Source organism: Anthonomus grandis, chromosome 15 (assembly GCF_022605725.1).
Source record: "Anthonomus grandis grandis chromosome 15, icAntGran1.3, whole genome shotgun sequence".
Classification (NCBI taxonomy): domain Eukaryota; kingdom Metazoa; phylum Arthropoda; class Insecta; order Coleoptera; family Curculionidae; genus Anthonomus; species Anthonomus grandis.
The window spans coordinates 15,530,226-15,547,613 of record NC_065560.1 but is presented as its reverse complement, the minus strand read 5'-3'; the positions used below and the strand labels follow the sequence as shown (position 1 = coordinate 15,547,613).

General features: G+C 35.2%; 1 protein-coding gene across 1 annotated transcript in view; it reads right to left on the bottom strand.

Moving 5' to 3' along the window:
* Positions 1-17,388, bottom strand: part of LOC126745360 (glucose dehydrogenase [FAD, quinone]-like) — a 48,319-nt gene that overhangs the window by 16,688 nt on the left and 14,243 nt on the right. The window contains exons 2-3 of the mRNA XM_050453184.1: positions 16,048-16,260; positions 15,697-15,959 (exon numbers count right to left, since the gene is read on the bottom strand). Of these exons, the coding sequence (XP_050309141.1) occupies positions 15,697-15,959; positions 16,048-16,260 (476 nt within the window). The remainder of the gene's footprint in view (positions 1-15,696; positions 15,960-16,047; positions 16,261-17,388) is intronic.

The following is a 17,388-nucleotide window of genomic DNA, read 5'->3' as shown; positions in this document are numbered from 1 at the left end:
ATCGCGTTCCGGCCTTTTATTATAGACCAGAATGCGTTTTGGATATTTTGAAATTGCCAGAACGCGTCGAGCATATAAACAAACAGCCCAGAAAGCGATTTTGTAAGTGTCTCAACTTGTCATTCGTAATCGATGTTAGGTTTCATATTTCGTTCTGTGGCAACGCTTGGAGCGTCATTTTAGTTTAGTGTTTAATTCTAGCGCGTGTAAAAATTTCGCTAGAGCGAAAATGTGTGCTAGTGCCATGGAAGACCTTAAGTTACGTTTCAGTGATGATTTGCAACAATTAATTTGTGATAGCAATGATCGTAGCAATATTTTTACAAGAGAAAGATACTATGAAATACTTTCAGAGGTAAAGGAAGCAAAGGCTTGTAAAAGTAACGGTGACCCAATTTCTTCAAAACAAAGGCGACGATTGAAAAGGTACGATATTTTAAAAATTGGTGAAACTGAAAAGCTGATAGAGAAGAGGGCGGATGAGACTGCTGAGCTGCGTTATTTCTGCACGACTGATGAATTATTTGATATCATTCATTCTGCTCATGTAGGAGCAGGGCATAAGAGATTACGAGGTTTGTTTTTTGGAGTTTTTCCAACCGACATAAAATCTAATTATATTCTTTTATTTATTGTAGTGATGGACTCTAGAATTAAAGAGGAAATATTGTAATATAACACGGCAAATAATTGAGGTTTATTTATTACTTTGCAAAGAGTGTCAATTAAAAAAGAAAGTGCAACGAAAAGGTTTAGTGGTTAAACCAATTTTAACAAATGAAATGAATTCGTGCTGTCAAGTAGACTTAATTGACATGCAAAGTGAACCAGACCAAGATTTTCGTTTCATTCTCAATTATCAGGATCATTTAACAAAATTCACCGTGCTAAGAGCACTAAAAACAAAGACAGCTGAAGAAGTGGCCTATCATTTATTAGATATTTTCTGTTTGTTCGGCGCCCCTATGATTTTACAAAGCGACAATGGTAGAGAATTTGCAAACCGCATCGTAGAAAATCTTGCTGAAATGTGGCCCGAATTAAAGTTGGTCCATGGAAAACCTCGTCATTCGCAAAGCCAAGGGTCCGTAGAGAGATCGAATCAAGATGTAAGGGACATGTTGGTTACATGGTTGGCTGACCAAAACACAACGAAATGGTCTGGAGGACTGCGGTTTGTGCAAAGCAATAAAAATCGTTCTCTGCATACAGAAATAACTAAAAGTCCTTATGAAGCTATGTTGGGCACGCTTCAAAAGATCGGTCTTAAAGATTCGTCACTTCCTAAGGAACTGCTATCGAACATTAAAACAGAAGAGGAACTACAAAAGTTGTGCAATCAAGAAAATTCAGACGAACGAGAAGATGGACATTTGCGTCTAGTTGACGACGATAATTCGATAAACAGAAGGGATACTGAAGATAAACAACAACAACAACAACAAGAGAAAAATGTCTGTACAATATGCGAAAAAGAAATGTCAGATTCCCTTAGATGTTCAGTTTGTTGCTTATCTATTCATATCATCTGCGGAAAAGCCAAGGAAGGAAATGGAGGGGGTGAACAAAGCATTATATGTAATCGATGTTTACGAAATGAAAATATTAGTAATGTACGGGTCGAGGCTAAAGGTGGACTGGAAAAGCAGGCCGCGAAAATGATCGCTCTCTCGAATTCAAAGTTACCACCTATTGATGTAGGAAAAACCGTTTTTATACGAGTACCTGATGTGGACAGAGGTAGACTTGCCCCGAGAAACGTGTTAGCTGTTGTACTCAGTATAAATGACTCTAGACTTTATCAGCTTGGTAGGTAATAAATAAATAAAATAAGCTATTTAATATAATGTTTTATCAATTTTCAGGAACGAAAGATGGAACTTTGCAATCGCTGTATAACCGTAATGAGTTTACCTTAGCCGACTCCGACTTTATTGATATTTCAACAGTCCCGTCAACGTCTGTATCTCTTCGAACTGCTTCTGGCTTAGCATCTGGATCGAAACAAGGCTTTATACAGTGCAATTGCAAACGATATTGCATCGACAGAAAATGTGCCTGTAGGGCCAAGAAAGTAGTGTGTACAGTAAATGTCACCGCAACAGTTCATGTAAAAATAAGTAAGCCCTTAAGGTTCCAAAAGTTTTACGTATTTTGATTTTCTCTGTTTCTTTTAGAGTTGATTTTGTTACTTTTAACATTTGAATGTTATACTTACATAAACAATAAAAATATTTTTCCATATTACACTGGCCTTTGAACGATTTTTTTATGTGTTCGACGCGTTTTGGCAATGTGACAAAAGTCAGATTGCTTTCAGGCTAACTGCGAAAAGTCAATACGCATTCTGGAAATTTTAAAAGATCCAAAACGCGTTCTGGTAATTTGAAAAGATCCAGAACGCATTCTGGTAATTTCAAAAGGACCAGAACGCGTTCTGGTCTACATTTAACGGCCGGAACGTGATTTTTCGGACTTTGGTAATAGGTTAGTGGCCAGAACGCGTTTTGGCCGTATTTTTCGACCATTGGCCGAAATCGGTGTTTGATCCTAACATATATAAGGAAAGATTAATTTTAAGAATTCAGCACACTTGAATGACATGAAGCAAAATCCGCATGTCACCGCAAGTCTTTGTTGTAATAAATGCGTTAGTGAAAAGATGTCGAAACTGTAGCGAGACTATATTTCGAGCAATTTTTGGGATTTTAATTTTCTTTCATTTCGTTATTATTGTTAAACGCCTAATTAGTTTTATTTAATTGTTTTTCAGAAATCAGTGAATATTTTAATTTTTTACGAGCAAAAAGTACGTCTTAACAGAATTTTTTTTAATAAATAATTGTTACTTTTAACAAAATCAGTAGCGTACCATTTTGTAAAAATTAAAATTGTGCGAAGATGTCTCCGCACACAGGGCACATGAAGAAAGAAAAAAAATGCGTAAAAACATGTACAGGCCGAAAACGATACTCGTGGGAGCATAAGTGAGTCGGGAGGTCGATAGATAGAAAGAAATAAATTAAAATGCTGGGGATACAATGCTTAGCAGACACAGTTTTTAAGTCGAATGTCCCATTTCTCTTAAAATAACTCGTTAAGAGGCCTCCGAACACCCGCAAAACGCGTTTTCTAATAGAATATAATTAGAACAATATTTTTTAATAGAATTTAAAATTTTAGAAAAAAATCCTTTATATTTGTTAGACGAAAAAAATATGGACTTTCCAATATTCTACAGGTTACGAGAACATTTTAGTTGAACACTTTTCCAAAAAAAATTATCCATTTTTTTAATAAATGAAAAATGAGATTTTTGATTAAAAATCGTGCGAATTTATACCCATCCCGCTTCATAAGCAGCGATCCTTCTCCATAAAGTAAGTAGCGGACCATCGATTTATTCCATGGATGCACAGACCGCATGCAATACTATATACCGGTCGAATACTGGTGGCTCGCCGACAGCAAAAATAATACTCTCGTACATTCGAAAAATACTGAATTCTATCCCAGATATAACCAAAAAAAAAATATTCGAAAAGTAATTTGAATCTCGCGCGCGCGCTATTTAAATCTAGCGCCCAAAAATGCTAAGTCAAGTAACATCGCTTGCCGCCTTTATACAGATCGTGCTATCGTGAGCTACGTATTACCAAAAATAATGGCAACACCGCTTGGTTGCGGCTTGCAGGCGGCGGAATTTTTCGTTTCTATTTTTTGAACCGGGAGTCAGCAGACCCCACTTTGCTGTGTTACTGCACGTTGCATTTATAATTTTTGAGCGTTATTTTCGTGTTTTTTTTCACTATGGCTGTTTATACCCCTTCCAAAAGAGTTCAACTAATTAAATGGTTTTATGGAGGCAATTCGGCAGTACAATGTAGAGATTTGTTTTCAGTGACATTTGAGAACAGACCGATTCCTTGTGCAAAAACGGTTAAATGTGGTTACAAATTTTGAGACATCTTTTTGTCTTCAAGATTGTAAAAAATGCCACACAAAACGTCAAGAACCACCTGTCAAAGTGGTCCAGGATATAGAACGGCGGAAAGAAATGGTTTGCAGTACCCTAGAACTTGATCCGACACGGTCCACTAGAAGTGTTGGAGAGGAACTGGGAATGAGCAATAAAATTGTTGCTCGTATCTGGAAAAAATATGGGTACAAATGTTTAAGTATTCAAAAACTCAGTAAATATTTCCTGAAGACCAATGGCGAAGAATGGAATTTTGTGAAACCATGATGGAAAAGGCAAATGAAAACGAAGATTTTTTAAAAATTATTTTGTTTTTTGATGAATCTTCTTTTCCATTACATGGCAAACACGATCCTTCCATTGTTCGTTATTGGTCTCAGGAAAACCAGCACAGAAGTTTTCAGTTTCGTACCCAGTATCACAGTCTAACACAATCAAGTCACTCGACCCTTTTCAACTAACCATCCGCACCTGCCGACGCCGCCCCTCTCGCCTATCGGAGTTTATTGATCCCCCGCATGCGGGGAATTTATACCGGTTCGACGAAATGTGGTTATAGGGTTGACTCGGTTCAGTTTACCGAGTGTGCCAATATTTTTTGTTTTTGTGAATTTAATATTCTGTCATTTAGTGCTAGTTTTACGGACTTTTACTTTAATATAATTTATATTAATAGTAGTTGTTTGGTAATGGCTTCTCACGGACAATACTGCTGTGTTGAATCTTGCAAAAAACATTCAAACGACCAAAGTCTTTCTAGAAATAAACGTCCAGGTTTCTACATACCTACATAGTAGGTAAAGTGGATTTTGGGAAAATCCCCAAACAAGTAAAGGATTAAATAAAGGGTGTCTAAATTATGTGTCTGAACCAAATGATTCCTCTTAAGTAACCAGGTCAATCAAAAAAATAAAGATAATCGGTACAACCCTACGTTTTTATTATTGAGAATAATAATGCTGGATTGAATAAAATAAGAAATAAAATAAGACTAAAATAAGAGTTCAATTTACACAAACCCCCATAAGGCATTTATACAGCAAAATAAAATAAGAAGTTGACCAAAATGCATTTTTATTTTTATTTGAAAACGAAAGTACGCACGGCGTTTTGGTCAGAAAACCCATTGAAAGACAAAGAGATAAAATTTACCTGGTATGTAATTGGTCAATTTCTTGAAATATACCTCGCATGTGATTGGTAATTCCTTATTTCTTATTTTATTTTACTTTGCTATTTAAATGCATAAATGTCCAATAAGGCCTTATTTTATTCTATTTGTCTGTATAAATTCAGCTTAACTAGTCGGCAATTAAGGTATACATTTAGGTTTACACCCTTTATATTAGGTACACCTTTATTAAGATTAAAGGGTTTTTAGGGGATTCTAGTTTTCTTAACAACATTCCTAAGGTTTTGACTCAAATTTAAGCATTTTATTAGTATTATAAAAAGAAATAAAAGCAAAGAAAAAATGGCGACTGGATGCATACATAAATATATTACCTATTACCTAGTTGTTGTTTATTTAATGTGTCACAATGAATAAGCGTCAAAAGTCATCGAAATATTTTAAAATAAAAAAACCTTGATTTTACCCAATAATATTATTAAACCTAATACTTTCCTTATTGCCCCCCGTAAACGCATTTCTAATGTGAACTTTGTGGACGGACTTGTATCCTGTCATGCGAGGGGTGCCGGCGTAGTTTACAAGTCATTTACGACCGCTTATAAAAAAAGGCGGCATTTTGAGGCGATCAAAGAAGTGATTCTACTTGTTGAAATCTATATACTTTGCCAGTATCCTCAGAAAATGAATGTTTGAACAGGTATTTTGGGCGACTATAGGACCATTTTTTATTGATGGCACTTTAAATGCCCAAAAGTACCTTGAGTTGCTGCAAAACCAAGTTCTTCCTGCCATTCAAATCCTACCTGAAATAGACCTGGGATCGGTTTATTTTCAGCAAGATGGGGTAAAAGAATTTTTAACAAATACTTTTCCTAACCGCCTTATTAGTGGGACTGGCGATATTAAATGGCCTCCTAGATCTCCAGATTTGTCTCCAAATGACTTTTATCTGTAGGGTTACCTTAAGCAGACCATTTACAAGCATAAATTTAGTAGGCCAACAAAGTTAGAGGAGTTGAGAAATAAAAAGAAGGTGCCAATTCCATTTAACCTGAAACTCTTTTAGAGGTGCGAAATAGCTTTTACGATAGGTTAAGTTTTTGTTTAGCGAAAGAAAGCGGTTTATTTGAGCCTTTTATTTAAAAAATGATATGTTGTTAAGTTTGTTTGTTAGAGTTTTATTTCTGATTTTTTATTATATTTTTATCAGAGTCATGTCTGTAAAACCCGCATTAGAATAAATATTTTAAAAATGCCTGGATTTTCGCGTAATATTTTGGGACATTTTGTCGCCAAACGACGCAGCTTCCACGAAAGTTAGATGTTTACTAATCCCGTCCTCGGGCCGGCCGGGGCGGAGCTCTGTCGCAGGCACTCGTACACGCCCGACGTTGCAAAATTTCACCTCTATGCGGTTTCCTATAAGTAACGAACGAAAACACGATCTGTATGTATTTATTTACATTGTATCAACTCACTAGGTTAAGTTATCTATTATGTAATAATCTATTTTGTACATTTATTTTGTAAAATGGGGATTTCCGTTAATTTAACAATAAATAAACAAATAAATTAGATAGAGGATGAAATTTTGACAGTAAGTTGTATGGGTTGAGAGTGCAAAAACCAAAAATTCTAACAAAAATTCCGAGAGGGTTTTTTTTAGGGGATGATTGGGATGGTCTTGAATTGGCGCGACCCCTTTGCACTTACAACTTTGACTCCAGGAGATAAATTGTTCAGAAAAATCAGAGCTACCTTTTCTTCCACCGAGCCGAATTCATCCGAGTTCATTTAGAGGGTGTAAAAAGGGGGTGAAGTTTTGAAAAATTGGTTTTAAATTAATAACTTTCTTGAAAAAAATCCCACGAATTTTGTTCAAATAGCAAAGTTATAGCTCTCAAAAAGACGCGTACATTGATATATACATATATCGACTACGCAAAAAAGTTTTGACACCCCCAAAAAACATATCAAAAAGTCAACATTTCATCCTCTATCTAATTTTTGCATCCATTCGACCATTTCTAATGACAGCACGACTGTACTACCTGTGAGGCGGAGCCTTAACAGACTCTCGTGTCAATTGCAGTATTTTCATACCAGCAAAAATATTTGAAGGCAAACAATATTTATTTGTATCTTTAACATAGCATTTCAATCCATGGTTTATGTAAGAAATTTTATGTAAATAATCCAAAATATTGTAAATGCTTAAAATCAAGGCACTGATTCTAAAATCACAACTCGCTCTCCATACGATTACGACTTCGAATTCGATCGCGACTCAGTCTTGACAAGAAGAGAAGGCGGAATTAGTCCTACTCAGATTTTGTTCTACGGTCGATCGGAACGGTTCGGCTTTTCCTCGAAAATCCTGGGTTTGTATTTCGATATAGAAGCAAGGATAGGAGGTATTTATATTTGACAACTCCGTATTTACGAATTTCGGCAGCTAAATAGCGACCGATGCGATGGATTGTCTGTGTCGCAACTGTTAATAGCTAGATGGCGCACGCGGGCGGCAACTGTATTATTAAGTTATATGGAAATATGGGGTATTCTGTATAGTGTATATGTTACGGTCAATGATAAAAATTCGCACATTAACGATAATGGCCGGGCAATAACGTAACGATCCAAGTAAAATATATAAGGCAAAATATGAGGTAAATCGAAGTTTTATGACCAATATTCTCTATTTTCTAAAAATAGTCAAAACCTAACCCAACCTTGGGCCAACCCAAGTCACCAGGACGTTGTGTAGCCAATTAATTTTAATAATGCCTAAATTGATGTCCAGTCGTTATCATTTGATTAGACAAAGTTAGGGCGAGTTAGGTTGGCCCAAGGTTGGATTAGGTTTCGTATATTTAAAAAAAAAAGAGCATATTGGTCATAAAACTTCGATTTTCCTCATAATTATATTGTCTTTTTTATAATAATTTGTATAAGTATAAAACTGATTTAATTTTAAATTTAAATTTTATTAAAAGTTTCATACCTTCTGGCTTCATTAATAAATTCTTGATCAAAAAATCTTTGATTACCAAATCCTTCCATCTTTGCAACACACACACACACACACAACAATAAGTTCTAGGTTACGCGGCCTTATTCGTTGTAGTTGTTGTATGCTTGGTATCACATTCAATTTCACACAGTATCCCCCTCCTTGAACTGAATACTGAATTTCGGTCACATTGCTAAGAATATTTTAGAGTTCTGACAACACTGTTTTTAACCGTTCGGCCGGATTCGGAAACGTAGGACAAATTCCGAGTAGGACCAATTCCGATCCCCCGACAAGAAGGGTGATTTTAAATTTCAATCGTCGGCTCAACTCGTTTTATTCGGTTTGATATAGGTTTCTTGGTGTATATTTGTGAATTTACCTAATATTTGACAGATGCAAACGTCAACTGTCTTTTGTAATAATAAACGCTCTAAGAATTTTCATTTGTTTTGTTATTTTTTTTCGCCTTCGTGTTTTTTTATTTAAATATAGGATTTCTTTAAAATAAAAAAATGCCGTTTAAAACCACCACTACCCATTAGGAAATAATAATTGAATTTATGGAAAGTCACAAAAACCTAGCCAATAGCTTTATATGTGGTTCTTCAGGTAGACACCACAAAAAATCTGTGGCAAGAACTAACAGTGCAATTAAATTCAGCCGGTTATGGGGAAAGATCTATAAAGAAATGGCAAAAGGTAAGTTCTTCTTAAATTTATATGGGTAAATAAATATTAGGAGCTCTGCTCCACCTAGATAGCATCTTTGTATTATTATGATATTAATCCTTTTCAAAATATAGTTTGTATTCATTTAAGAGATTGGAGCATCTTTGGAGCAGTTGGGAGAAAAACTGTCCAGGAAAATATCCCAGAAAATTGAGACTTTTAGCACATCTGTTAGTGTCAAGTTAGTTGAATTGGAGATTTAAAAACCTATTGCGAATTTGTGCCAGAAAATGGAAGAAATCTCAGAGTCTATCACTAGTTAATACTAGTCCTCATTAAATGAGTTCAAAACATCGGTTCCTGAGAATTCAAAGTCTGCTGGCGACAGTCGCGAAGGTTCTCTGGATCGCGATCTGGTAAACAAGATCAAATCACTTGAAGCCTCAAAGGCTGACTTAACGAAGCAACTACAAGTTGTTCATGAGGAACTTAATAAAGTTAAGGCAATCCAAGATGGTAAATCGTATGAACAACATGATATTTCGGATCGACTGAGCAAGCTTGAGAAACTGCTGCAGCACAAGTCCAGTACCTCTGAAGTCATTCACACCACATCAACAGTTGCAGAAAAGCCCCGTTCTGCACTGCCAAGAAATCATTCAGTGATTATTGGTAGCGCGACCGATACCAGTAGCACATTATCAACTGGCGAAAGGATGCAATGGTTGTATCTTGGACGGTGTAATCCGGATACAACCGAACAGCAAATCATAGAATATATGGAGAAGGAATTGTTGATAACCCATGTTAAATGCTTAACATTAGATAAAAACGAAGATGTCGGCGTCATTTGAAATTGGCGGCTAATTGGCTTCTACCAAAATGTTTCTACCAAGCCGTTTTCTACCAAAATGTTAGGGGCCTGAAAACTAAGCTGATGGAATTCCTGTGTGCTGCTTAATCAGAAGATTAGTATTTTAGCTTTAACTGAAACCTGGTTGGACTCTGGCATTCTCTGACATTTGTGATTTGAATTTCTTGACCCCTGCTCTGCAGTGTACAGAACAGACCGAAATAGAAACAATAGCTACAAGAATCGCGTCGGCGGTGTACTCATCGCAGTCAAAAGTCATATAAAATCACATAGTCTAAGCATTTTCAATCCCTCTATTGAAGAAGTTTGGATATCTGTTACATTGGCTGATTCTCAGGAATGTTGTATAGGCTGTGTATACATTCCTCTTTTAATGGATTTGTCTACTTACAAACTGCACTGCGATACCGTTACCAAAGCTTGTGACCTTTATAATAAAGTGGTAGTAATTGGCGACAATAATCTGACTAATATCTTGTGGGTTTATTATAGTGATGATCAGCACGATCTCCATCCTAGTATTGTATTGCATGAAAGAGAGAGCCTGCTATGCGATACGGTAGCCTTTGAAGGTTTGACCCAGTTGAATGGGGTGGTCAATGATCATGGGTCTATTCTGGATCTTTGCTTCTCAAATCTTGATATATCTTTTACAGTTAAATGCAGTGGTCTTGTTAAACATGATCCTTATCACCCACCACTTGAACTGAAGTTGCCTTGTCATCAACCTAAACTTTGCATTACAGGTGCATCCAAACCTGTAATTCTGTATTATGATTTTAAACATGCGGATATCAATCTTGTCAACAATTACTTATTATACAAAAATTCTCTTTCTGCTTATGTTAATTCTCAGTCCAATAATGTCTAATACTAGTCTTCCAAGAAAAATGTTTCTTGGTGACTCTAAATCTAACTCTGCCCTTTCTATTGCTGAATTGTTTGCATCACACTTCTCATCTGTTTTTTTTTTTTTTTTTTTATGGTAAACGGTAAACACAAGCACAAGAGGAAAGTCCTATGTCACTCTTGGAGTGGTGCTTGCGCGAAGATATTTGTGGGCATTTATCTTGAATCGCTGCAGGTTGTATGCGTCGGGAAATATGTGAGGTGGAAGCCCGTTCCACAAAGAAGATGTTCTCCAGATGAATGAGTACCGATACAGCGATGTCCTTGGGGTAGGCAGGTGGACTCGATGTTGATGAGCCGCAACTGCTAGACGCGTCCTTCTTGCCGGAACAGCCCTGGGTGGGATCAGGCCTGCCAGCTCAGAGGAGCACTTACCGTGATAATAACGGTAGAATAAACAGAGATCAGCCACCTTTCTCCTGTGCTCCAGACTATCCAGACTATTTGTCAGTTCTGGTTTGTCGATAAGACGAATAGCTCTCTTCTGTATAGAATCTAGCAGCTTTAAACTATGCTTTGCAACACTAGTATGTTAAAAACTGCAGTGGATACTGAAAATATTTTAAAAAATGATGATTCTGAAAGATTTAACTTAGTTACTGATGTATTAATTAAGCCCTAGTGATGTTGTTGTTCCTCTCTTTCCAGACTAGACCTCAACAAAGGAGATGGATCTGATCTTATACAATATAGTGCATAAAGAATGTTGCTATTCACTCTATCTACCTCTTTATTATAGTTTTAATCAATCTTTATTACTTGGCGAGTTTCCCAATAATTGGAAATTATCAAATGTTCGTCCAATCCGTAAACCTGGAACAAGAATGACGTTTAAAATTATCGCCCCATTAGCTGTTTATACATGCTGTTCATATCATGCCATTTATACAGACTTCAGTAAGGCATTTGATAAAGTCAATCATACCGTCTTACTCGATAAACTGGCTAAACTTGGCATTTGTGGCTCTTTATTACAATGGATTAAATAATATTTAACCAACCGTGAGCAGCAAGTAAAAATAGGAAGCTGCCATTCTTCACCATTTTAGGCATCTTCTGGAGTTTCTTAAGGTTCCCATCTTGTACCACTGCTTTTCAGTCTTTTTATTAATGATCTTGGATCTCTCTTGGAATCCGATTTCCTGCTTTTTGCCTACGACCTAAAAATCTACAGGCAAATTTCCACTCCAACTAATATTATTACTTTGCAAAATTATATAAATACAATTTAGTCCTGGTGCCAGCAAAATGGCATGCTACTTAATGTAAATAAATGTTGTTTTATGAGATCTAGTAGACAAAAAAATGTTCATGCTGTTAATTATTCGATCAACAATGTTGCATTAAAGAGTGTTGAATTGGCGAAGGATCTGAGTGTTTATTTAGATCCAAAGCTTAGTTTTTCTTACCATTTTGATATTATGATCTGTAAGGCAAATAAACCCTTAGGCTTTTTGAGGAGATCATGCAAGAATTTTTTACCAATATTCCGGCACTGAAAACATTGTATATATCTTTAGTTCGATCGAATCTTGAATTCGCAAATATAATATTCCATAAAGGTCCTCTTGTTACCAAAACAACATATCTCGAATTGAAAACATCCAGTCCAGATTTATAAAGTTTGTAAGATATACTATTCAAATCTGGGGTAGTTCCTAGTACGGAGCAATATATGACTTATTTGTCTATTACTGCATTGTCACTAAGAAGAGAATTTTATGTCTGTTTTGCTTACAAGGTACTGAGTGGCCTAACCAGATGTCCTGAGTGTTTGGCTCTTTTCAATCCATTTCCCACTTTATGGAACTAGAGGTCATGACCTTCTGCAAATTCCTTTTTGTCGAACATCATATCTGTTAAATAATCCAATAAATAGGATTTCTGCAACTGTTAACAGGTATGCAGATAGTCTTGATTTCTATTGCAGTAATTTTAACAAATTTAAGAAATGTGCACATAATATTATCTTAGTTTAGTTTTCTATTTCTAGATAATTAATAGTAATATTATATATTATGTATACCTATTGTGTATTATCTTAGCACGTTAATGTAAACGTTGATAGTAATAAATAAATAAAAAATAAAATAAAATTTAATCAATATAATGCCCGTATCTCCTGAAATTCCTAAGGAATTTTATTAATTTTTTGTCCAGATATTAACAATGAATACCTAAATCGACATATGGTGGTCTCAGACCTCTACAAACTAAGGTTTTGTTGTGAAAACTAATTAAAAAGTCAAATGCTGTAAAAAAAAGAAATGAAAAAGGCTCTAACAAAATTCCCAAAGGATTTGGATAAAACATTTTTCTATAAAAGATAATAAATATCTTGAATTTATATAAACTAGGCATAATGCGTGTTAGTTTATTATGAAAAATAATTTTTGCTGTCTACATGTTTTAAAAATATTTTGAAAATTTGGACTTGCCTGTTTCTTGCACCAAAATATTAAAAAACGAATAATATTTTGAAAAAATGTTTATTGTTTTTAAAAATTAACAGTGTTTCATTCTTAAATTAGTGAGGAATCACTTTCATATCCTTCATTCTCCTCAGCGGTTTCGGGTGGATCCTCTTCAGGTTGGTCTGTAGCCAAATCTCCGAAAAGAGTCTTATAAAAATCTTGATAAGCGGCTGGGACATATTTTTGGACCAAACTCTTGCAATCCTTTACTTTTTTATTGTTTATTAATAGAAAATTTTTATAACAATTTTCGGTTGGCATTAATACCTGACTTCGTGGATTGGTCTTGATCAGAGTAAAAGTTAAAAAAATAATAAGTCCAGCAGAGGCTGAGCATTGAATAAAGCTATTATTTCTAATGTATTTTAAAACTCTGTATGTGAAAATTGCAAACTTTTCCTTGTTAGTGCCCTTAAATCCTTTTAATAGGGCTTTAAAATGTTCTGTGTGATTATATATCATTTTTTGATTGACGTTTATCACCTTGAAGTTTTTAGATGTTTCTTTAACTAGGTTTCTCCATTCTTCTGCAGTGTATATTATTTCCCTCTTTCTTTTATTTTTTTCAATTAACCCAAAGGAACGGTCACAGGGCAGGAAAATAATTTCCTGGCTCTGGATATTGATGGACCACCTGGGTAATATTATTTGACTCTATGTAAGTTAAAGTGTATAAATATTTTACGAGAGTTTGGTTTTTATTCTGCGCAAAAGCATTATCAGAGAATATATTTAGCTCTGTAACTTCCAGAGGAAGGTAAGTTTGGATATAATGTTGTAAAAAGCTGATAAATGCATTGGAACCTTGCTTTCCAGTAGCTTCATGATACATATAGAACATGGAATCGTGGAAATGCCTGTTATTGCTGAAAAAATGCAAAAGTTGTACTCCCATAGTTGCCTTTTATAGAATACATCTCCGGCTGGTATATGAGGAAGTGGCAAATTTTGTTGGTAGTCAAAGCATAACGTCTCCACATTAGGATTCTCCTTGGCAAGTGCGCTTTTTTGTTTAATATTTGTGTAAAATACTTCTGCCTTACTTAAATGGACGGTCTTCTCAGTTTGCAAAGCTACTTTGTTTTTATTATTAGCCTCCCCAGCTATTTGGTTAACTAAGCGATCGCAGGTTTGGCATGTGTCGGACCGAGGCACACCAAAGCTGATATTATAGTTCGATGTAAAGTGGCGGTAGTAAAAGTCATATGTGACCTCTGGTTGACATTGTTCGCCGCTGGCAAGACATTGATAAACAGCTGGCTCATATTTTTTTAGATACATCATATGCATCTTTGAAATATTCAAATCTGAAGGTAAGTAGTACTTCCCATCATTTTTTTCTCGGCTGTAGTGAGAACTTCTTCTCGGGAAACTTTTTATGTGATTATCTATTTGCGTTTTTATTTGACAGGGTATTTTATTAGGACGATTTTCGTGCTTTCCTCTCTTATCAGCTGACGGTGTTATGTTTCTCGTTAAACGAGAAGCTAATCGGTCCACTCGATGTTTGGTGATGCCATGAATGGCCATAAAAGCTTTTCTGCACACTTGATATTCTTCGGAGCCCACTCGTATCTGCAAAAAAAAATGAACGAGTTAGTTCTCTAGTATTTGTAGTGTGAGCAATATTATGGAGAGTATGGAAACATGTATCCAAAAAGGTTCTAAATTTACTGTATATACATAAAAATAGAAAAAATGTTTGATAAATCTTAATATCGTAAAATCTATTTAAATTTTGCAGTTTTACCTACCTTATATGTATGAGAAACAGATTTTTGCGTTCCTTCACCGGTCCTTGGACGTTTACGGGCTACCAGTTTTGACGAGATTAGCCCCACTAAATATAAGTCTTGTTTCTCCTTATCTGCTAATTTATTAAAAGTTTCCAAAACCGATTGCCTGGTTTGCTGAGATATATTTAAGAAGCACCGACGTGGACAAACACAATCACTTCCGACCACTCTTTTGGGCACGACTTTTTTAGGAGTATTTACGTATTCATCTCCACTAGCCCTTGAAATTTTACGAACATTTCTGGCCCATTCATGTTTACGCCTTGGACGTTTTCGACCTTTTTTAACATTTTCTGCCTTTTGTGGTTGTTTCCGGACACGTAATTTAGTTTTACGTATCCCCCTATGTGTTCCAGGTTCACCTGCTTCAGTTGGAACATATTCACTTCCCGAACTTTGAAAAGGTTCCGACTCTGAATCTTACTCCGACATGGCCTATTTAAAAGCTAGACACGTACATTAAAGATAAACAATAAATTAACTAACGATGAACGAGCCAAAAGCATACTAAACCGGTTAAAGCGGCGCGACGGTTCCAGCTGTGTCACGTTCTTTTATATTCCTGATGTGGCTAACAACAACCGTCAACTAGTGTCACCCCTTCGTAATATTTGTAGATTATACATTTAATCAAATTCAAAATAATGTTGATATCTTTAGTAATGATAATAAGAAGTTTTTGTTTGCTTTAAAGACCTTAGTGTACTTTAAAAATACTGTTTTCCTTTTTGGTTAAAGTTAGGTTTAAGTTTATGTTCAGAGTACTTTCTACTTATTAATAGCATTTATTCTGATAGATCTGTTCAGTGCATTAAATTAAATAAATAAATAAAAATAAAATTACCAAAATTGGAGTATCCTCTACTATGCTTATATTCTGAGGCCCATTAAATCCGTGATATACATTATCAATATCTACATTAAAATCAGCTGTCTCTGATTTTTTGAAATAGGGTAGACAATTTTCATAGGACCATTTAGAGTTTACTAATTCTTCCCAAACGTTATAGTTTTCTTTATTTCCACGACTATAAAACCCTATGTTAATGGCACTGGAACCGCCTAAAGATTTTCCTCTTGGATACATACATTTTTGATTAATGCTACCTAAAAATCAAAAAGTTAGTATAAAGATATATAAGCCGTACAAAAATAATACGCTATGGCATATTTATTTATATGATATGACAAATACCTAAACAAGAGTTTTTTTGGACAATGGTATTATATCCCCAATTCCAGTCTGACTTTAGCAAAAACAAGCTTAATCCCAAGACTTTGGATATGGCCGGATCTTCCTTGCCTGCTTCAATTATCAAAACCGAATAGTTGGTTTCTGACAAACGATTAGCAAGAACTCCTCCGGCTGCACCAGCTCCTACTATGACAAAATCGTATGTTCCAAAATCTAAATAAAAAATATATAATTAAAACATGACTAACCCGTTAGTACTGCAGGTTGTATTATTTATCCGACATAACGTATCGCGACCATGTTGTCATTACTAATATCAAAATCTTGCACGTCTTTTAGGTAATGGGCGAAAATCAAAACCAAAGGGTCTTTATTGATTAATAATTTAATCTCAAAATTTTCATTTGCTACGAAATGTTGCGGGCTATGGATAGTGAGCTTATTATTTTCCTTCTCAAAACGTACCAAATCCTTAATGATAATTATTTCTCGGCATATTTTGGTCTTCTGTATCAAAATAAGGCTCAATAAATCAATTTAATTTTTATAGGTAGTCTCTTATCGTAGGCATTGTAATTATTATTTAGAATGGATCCTTTAAATGGATCCCTGGTAATCCCTGCTTTTTTTTAGTGTAGTATTTTAAATATTTAAAATTTTATTAAATATTAAAATCGTGTCGGAGTGTAGACACAATTTAATGAAAATATATACTCTATAGGTCTGCACAAAACTTACAGCCTACCCGTAAAATGTAAAGAAAGTACGTATTCCATCTGAGCCGCATAATGGGAATATGCGGGAGAGTTTGATATATACTTTTAGAGTTTGATTTATACTTTTTATAGAAGATATATGGATACAGTGAGCGGCAAAAATATGGAACAAATTTAATAAAAAGTAAATGAGGGCGTGTTCGAAAAAACGCCCGCACACGTCGTTTAATATTTTTGGTTGCGCATTTTTCTCAATATATATTTTGTATACAGGGTGTCCCATGTAGCCATGAACAATAACAACTTTCTTATTTTAAATGGAACATCCTGTATATGATTACATTTTTGGGTTCTACACAAAATTATAAACATTTTGATGTAACGCATGCTGTACTTTTATTCAACTGTTTCTAAGATACGCGGTTTTAGAAATTGCTGTTTTCATGAATTGAAAAACTTCTACAATAATAATTTTTGTAAATGAAATTTAAGTAAATGAACATTCAAGAGCAGGATAAAGGCTCTTGAGTCCGTCTTGTCCTCCCTGCGGCTACGGTACAGGCTAGTCCGACAGCGCAAGCTTCTCCTGCCGCCCTGGAAACGCCTGCTGTCGAGTCCATCGAGA